The sequence below is a fragment of the Apium graveolens genome, unplaced genomic scaffold (assembly GCF_009905375.1).
Source record: "Apium graveolens cultivar Ventura unplaced genomic scaffold, ASM990537v1 ctg2287, whole genome shotgun sequence".
NCBI classification, from domain to species: Eukaryota; Viridiplantae; Streptophyta; class Magnoliopsida; order Apiales; family Apiaceae; genus Apium; species Apium graveolens.
The window spans coordinates 126,260-133,233 of NW_027417589.1; the positions used below are offsets into that span (position 1 = coordinate 126,260).

The window sequence follows — 6,974 nt, forward strand, 5'->3', positions numbered from 1 at the left end:
TTGTCAAAAGTTTTATTATATTTAAATATAATTATTATTCTATATTAGCAACGAAGTTGATGAATGTCTCTAATAGAATTAAGGGTTCACTACGGTCTAATAAGAGAGTTTTCTCCCGAAGGAAGGCCTTAATACGTACGTATTAACAATTTGATTTGCAAACAAAAATATTGTTTTCTCTTTGTCCAATACATTTTCCACAAATTTTCGGGCATTTTTTTAAAAAAATGTAAAAATTTCAAATTTTCAGCTGTAAACTGGAGTGTGCATCTGACAAACTATGTCTGTACAACAAGAGTTCAAACATGTTGGCATCACCTGTAGTTGTATTGAACTAGAAAGATACATACAACAGTAATACTAGCGTTATTACAATACTTACATATTGTGTTTGGTTATGTCGAAGTCCCTTTTATCTCGTATCAAACCTCGTCAAATAACCAAACTCAAACCATCTTCAATCTACCCATCTTCGACAAACATCAACAGAATAGTCAACCAAGTATGCGACATTCTTAGAACTCGTCACACTCAATGGGAACAAACACTTGAAACCAAGTTGTCGGCATACGAGGTTGTCCCATCAGACATTGCACACTTAGTGTTTGATAAAATTCAAGACTCGGAATTGGGTTTAAAATTCTTTTATTGGGTTAATGAGAGGCCTTATGGGTGTTCACTTGATGGGTTTGCTTATTCTTCTCTGTTGAGGCTGTTGGCGAGGTTTCGAGATTTTTCGGATATTGAGAGTTTGTTGGAGAGTTTGAATTGTGAGGAGAATTTGGTTAGTTGTGAGGCGGTGGATGATGTTATTCGTGCGTATTCGTGTAATGGATTGGTTGATAAGGCCTTGGAGTTTTATAAGTTTGCGGTTGAGAAATGTGGTGTGGTTCCGAGTGTTGTGGGATGTAATGCTGTGCTTGATGCGCTTGTGAGGGTTGGTAGGTTTGATGTTGCGCGGAGAATTTATGATGAAATGGTTGAGAGAGATGGTGGGAGTGAGGATGTATGTGTGGATAATTATAGTACTTGTATAGTTTTGCGAGGGTTGTGTAAGGAAGGTAAGATGGAGGAGGGTAGGAAGTTGATCGAGGATAGATGGGGACGTGATTGTGTGCCAAATGTTGTTTTTTATAATACTCTTATTGATGGATATTGTAGGAATGGTGATGTTGGCGGAGGCTGTTTGCTTTTTAAGGAGTTGAAACTTAAGGGAATTTTGCCGACTGTAGAAACGTATGGCGCACTTGTGAATGGGTTTTGCAAGAAGGGGGATTTTGAGTCGGTTGATAAAATGTTGAAAGATATGAAATTATATGGTTTGTCGGTGAATGTTCAAATGTGTAATAACATTATTGATGCTCGATATAAGCATGGTTGCACGGTGAAAGCAGTTGATGCTTTAAGAAAGATGATTGAGAGTTGTTGTGAGCCAAATATAGTGACATATAACACTCTGATTGCTGGTTCTTGTAGAAATGGCAATGTTGGGGAAGCTGAACAGCTGCTTGAACTGGGAACGAAGAAGGGATTGGTACCTAACAAATTTAGTTATACTCCTCTGATACATGTCTATTGCCAACAGGGAAATTTTGACAGGGCTTCGCATTTGCTTCTCCAAATGACAAACGGTGGCCACAAAGCTGACCTCTCAACTTATGGAGCCCTTATTCATGGGTTTGTGGTAATAGGTGAGGTTGACGTTGCATTATCAATTATGGGAAAAATGACGGAGCATGGAGTTTTACCAGATGCAGGTATTTACAATGTTCTAATGAGCGGACTTTGCAAAAAAGGAAGACTGCAGGCTGCAAAAGATATGCTTTCTGAAATGCTTGACAGAAATGTTCTACCTGACACATATGTACATGCCACTGTGGTTGATGGATTTATAAGAAATGGTGAACTTGATGAGGCAAAGAAACTGTTTGAGCAAAATATTGAGAGGGGTATAGACCATGATGTTGTGGGGTATAATGTAATGATCAAGGGATATTGCAGATTTGGCAAGATGGACGATGCAGTATCCTGCATCAATAGAATGATAAAGGAGCATAATTTCCCTGACGAGTTTACATTTTCTACAATTATAGATGGATATGTAAAGCAACATAACTTAAAAGCCTCATTAGGGTTTTTTACCCAAATGTTGAAACGAAACTGCAAGCCAAACGTTGTGACTTACAGCTGTCTAATTAATGGTTTTTGTCGCAATGGAGACTCCATTGGAGCTGAAAATTTATTCAGGCAAATGCAGACACATGGATTGATGCCTAATGTTATTACTTACAGTATACTAATCGGAAGCTTCTGCAAGGAGGGGAGCCTTTCCAAAGCGGCATCCCTTTTTGAACAAATGTTGGTTAAGAAATGCATTCCCAATGATGTTACCTTCCACTATTTAGTAAATGGATTCTTAAATAATGCACTCCCTGAAGTACGAAATGGTACTCAGGAGGAGAAGAAGTCTATGCTTCTGGATTTCTTTGAAAGGAGTATATCAGATGGTTGGAGTCCACAAACTGCTGCCTACAATTCTATTCTTGCATGCCTTTGTCTATATGGAATGCTGAACACTGCTCTGCAGATGCATAATAAGATGGCCAGGAAGGGCTGTCTTTCGGATTCTGTTACGTTTGCAGCATTGCTACATTGTATCTGCTTGGAAGGAAAATCTAGCGAGTGGGAGAGCATCATGTCCTGCAGCTTAAATGGCTCAGAGCTCAATGTTGCTCTTAAATACTCGTTAATATTAGACCAGTATCTGCCTCATGGAGCGAGTTCTAAGGCTTCACTTATTTTGCATTCCTTGGTTGAAGACTACAGGTCTCATGATCAAGAAGTCACTGATCTTAAGGCTTCAGGGACTTAGCAGAACTGGAATTTGCTTTTTGGCATAGAAGACAAACATCGTTCTAGTTCAAAGATTGACAGCAGCTTTGAAAGGAAAGGTAGGAACGAAACTTAAGAAGTAAAACTTTGTATTGCTCCAAGATTCTGGTACAATTGATAAAGGGACACAAGACATTGTGGTTTGTGCTGGCCATCTCGTGCAAGTTATAATATGCGAGCTCCTTCATGTTCTTATTTCATGGCTCACGTTGTGCAAATTACGTGCTGTTCCCATAGATGGATCGCTATCAAGTTGGGAAGTACTCAGGTATAGCCGTATAGGCACTCTTTCTCTCACTTTTATACAAAGCAATTCTGCCATACTGCTCTATTGTATTGATTTTTCGAGTTCTACACAGTAACCAAGTGTTTTATGTTGCAAGGTATGCAGAGTGCAGTTTCTGGTCTTAATTGTCTCTTCACCTTGAAGTTTGGAACTTAGCAAGAGGATGTGTTACTATTGTAATCTACTCCATATTGTCCAAAATATGGAGGGACAAACCCTAAAGATTTGAACCCATCCTCCAATGTAGATATTGGACCAGCTGACCAATCACTTATTCCTGAAATATGCAATACTGGAAATGCGCTTGACAAGTCTACGGAGGCAGATGGGCCTCGTAGTAACTCCGGGAAGAATATAACCCTTGAAGCACTTTCTGGTACTGCCTTTGCAGTCAGTTGAAGCCCCTGTTTCCGTGCACAGAACTGTAGCCGGGTCTGCGAGAGCTGATTACATTGAGCCTCATGGATTATCAACTTACCGTGGCAGACATGATGGATCACATCCTGCTACGGGCGATGAAAACAAGTTCTGCCAGTTAAGTTTCGGAAATGGATTGTCTGCATCAAATTCAGAGCAGCAAACCAATAGATGTAAAGAGCAACGAGAAGCTCGTGAAGCCTGGTTCGAATCATGTACCATATAGATGTAAAGACTTTGACTGAATGAGATTGAATTATTAATGTAGTTATCATGTCAATGGCTTGTCGAAGTCTTGATTTTCCTGCAGGTGGTGATGATAATTCCGGAGAATTTTGATCACTCATTGTAGTGTTTAGTATGTAAATCTTCGAAATAAGTGAATTTATAAATACGTTACAAGTTATAAGCAAAAATTTGCAAGTTATGTCCGACATGTACTTTATTTTTTTTTGACTAATATGGCTTATAGTCTTACCAATGTTATTGAATAAAATTATGTCAAGATGTTGACATCTCTTTAGAACTGCTGCTAAATGCCTTAAATGATCCTGTTCATTATCACTAAAGATTAGGATATCATCAACATAAACGCAACAAAATGATTCAAATGACCTGAATGCATCCTGCATGTGTCTTTGAAAAATGAAAGGAGCCTGCTTAAGACCGAATGGCACCACGATCCATTGATAATGTCCTTGGGGACATGTAAAAGCTGTCAAGAACTGTGATTCTTCGTCTAGCAATACCTGCCAAAAACCAGATTTACAGTCTAATGAACTGAACATTTTCTTACCTCGGATAAGGGTGAGAAGTTCATCCTTATTTGGTAGGTTATGGTTGTCTCCTAGTGTAGCCTCATTGATTACTTTATAGTTGACTACCATTCTTTTCTTCCCTCTTCTCTTCTCAGCTTCATTTTCTACAAGAAATGCTGGAGACATATGAGGTGATTTACTGGGTATGATGATCTTCATATCCAGAAGCTCTTGAATTTGTATGCCAAATTCTTTACGATCTTGTGGGCTGTACTTCATAGGTCGAACCTTGATTACAGGTTTAGGATCTCTGAGCTTGATTGCTGCTTTCATCCATTTCTTGGTCTTTGTAGGATCCAGTGGATTTTCTGAGCAGACAGAGTCTAATAATCCTTCGATTATAGTCTTCTTTTCTATATCAAGAATTAAATTTTTACAATCATTTAATTCTTTGAATCTTCTAATAACATCCTTCCCCCTCTGTAAAAGAAATTTTTTATTAGTGCTGATATTAATAGCATCAGGTTTTTTGGTTTTAGAATTCTTTTTCATTGATTCTAGGAAACCTGGAACTCCAACTTTACGAGCTGTTATTATTTTTCTGATATATACTTCTTGACCTGAAAGGGTTAGTATAATCATTTTTGTATACTGAGTGAATGGTTCATATAATTGGCAAAAATTATTACCAATTAAAAAATCTATTCCAACTTCCTGTTGGTAAACAGTAGGAATATGAAATATTTCACCTGCTATCAGTATATTAAGGTCTTTACATACCTTGCTGATTGTAATGGTGCTCCCATTAGCAATTTTTGCTTGTATAGGTCTTTCTGCGTTAATCCAATGTTCTGGTGGAATAACATGTTTACTTGGTACGCAAAGGCTGGAGCCTGTATCAACATAACAATGTAATTCAATCTGTTTATATCCTGTAAATTTTAACTTACCTGAGATATAAATAGAGTTTTGATTAGTGATGTTGGTCATCACTTCTTCTTCTTCAGTCGGATTCTGAGGAAGTTGATTCATTAGAATCTGATTCTATTAGTCCAGGGTCCAATTCTTCAATTGAATATACTTCTTGAGTATCTTCATAAGGGTCTTCAATAGGAATATATCCTAAAGAATAAACTTGTTCTAGCATTTGGACCTTGTCGTCATTCTTCTTTCTATTAGGGCATTCATTTGCATAATGTCCTTCTTCGTTACAGATCCAACACCTGCAATTTTTCTTGCCTTTTGGGCAAAACTTTTTCTTGTCATTAGAAAATTTCTTGGACGATTTTTTCTTGAAATACTTACCTGATTTATAAGGCTTTTTCTTCTTGATAAACTTGTAAGTAGTCTTATGTTTATAAGACTTCTTCCTGTAGTGCTTCTTGTACGAAGATTTCCTACATCCATACTCAAATGGTTTTTCAACAATCTTTTCACAACACTGTTTGCTAAAAGATTTCAGCTGCTTTTGTTTCTTTGTTAAATCGCAAATTTTTGAGATTTCCTCTTTAACAATTCTTTGAGCATAGGCTAAACTATACTCTGCTGGACCAGTAGCTTCTAGATTAAATCTTTCTAAAGCTTTTAATCCTACCAGTGGAATTTTGAGGAGATAGTATTTTACATACTTCACATATTCCGCTTGGTCATCTAATTGGTATAGATATTTTTCATAATCACAGAAAAATTGATTTAGGAAACATATATTGCAAAGCTGCATATTAGTGATCCTAGTTCTTGCCTTTTCTTTTATTCTTAATAACTCCTGCAGTTTATCAGAAGCTTGATTAATTTCTAAGAACATTGTATAGATGTCATCTAATATATTTTCAAAGGCTGTAACGGGACTCATGACTGGTTCCCAAGTGGTGTTTTTAATAAAATTATTAATGACACCTAGAGTCTTATGTTCGATCAATAATAAAACTGTGTTTTGATCATCATAAGCGTCTTTGTTAGTCTGAATAATAAGACTAATTTCTTTTTCCCAGGTGTCTATGAGCTCTTTTCTGTTTGGCTTTCCGACAATATTTAAGATATTATTACCAAAAATATTAGAATTTCCTTTAGCCTCAGAATTATTAAAAGGATAGAAATTACCTTTCCTTTTTCTGCTTCCTTCAGGTTTCTTTGTACCTGATGTTTCTCCTGATTCTCTTTTTGGTGAAGAAGATGTTGAAGGGGGTGCTGAAGTTTGATGAGTGTTCATCCTGAGGTTTTCTATTTCCTAATCTTCAGAACTATCAACTTCTGTTTCTTGAAGGTCTTCCTGTTCTTCAGAACTGGAACTTTCAATTGTGTTAAGAATGTTGTAATCATTAAAACCAAATAAAGATTTTAATTCATTACTGTCTTCTATTTCTTGGTTGGCTTTAGATTCATCATCTAACTCCATTAACCTGATTGCTTGTTCGAGGACTTTATAGTTGTCATCGTTAACCTGCAATTCTTCTTCTTCTATGTTATCCCAGAAGAATTTTTCTACTATTTTTATGTAATTCATGTTGATTTCTAATCAACACCAAATGGCCACGTCAGACTGCCAGGATTTTTTCCAGTTCCTAACTCTTCGTTCCCGACACTATAGTTGGGGTAACTATATTTCCAGATCCTTGATTTAT

General features: G+C 36.8%; 2 protein-coding genes across 3 annotated transcripts; one reads left to right on the top strand and one right to left on the bottom strand.

The window, feature by feature from the left end:
- The first annotated feature begins 156 nt into the window (after positions 1-156).
- Positions 157-4,023, top strand: LOC141700376 (uncharacterized). 2 transcript variants are annotated; one of them, XM_074504156.1, is made up of 2 exons: positions 157-3,160; positions 3,276-4,023. In XM_074504156.1, exon 1 carries the CDS (start codon positions 398-400, stop codon positions 2,870-2,872), a length of 2,475 nt encoding a protein of 824 aa, XP_074360257.1. In that variant the 5' UTR covers positions 157-397; the 3' UTR covers positions 2,873-3,160; positions 3,276-4,023. The 2 variants fall into 2 exon arrangements, with proteins under 2 accessions (XP_074360257.1, XP_074360258.1); XM_074504157.1 differs by having other exon boundaries at positions 3,284-4,023.
- A 1,333-nt stretch (positions 4,024-5,356) lies between these two features.
- LOC141700375 (uncharacterized) lies at positions 5,357-6,562 on the bottom strand. The gene has a single exon (XM_074504155.1). It carries the CDS (start codon positions 6,560-6,562, stop codon positions 5,357-5,359), a length of 1,206 nt encoding a protein of 401 aa, XP_074360256.1.
- Positions 6,563-6,974: the final 412 nt, after the last annotated feature.

Coding starts and splice junctions, on each gene's coding strand:
- LOC141700375 (XM_074504155.1), bottom strand. CDS start 6,562: ATGAACACTCATCAAACTTCAGCACCCCCTTCAACATCTTCTTCACCA.
- LOC141700376 (XM_074504156.1), top strand. CDS start 398: ATGTCGAAGTCCCTTTTATCTCGTATCAAACCTCGTCAAATAACCAAA.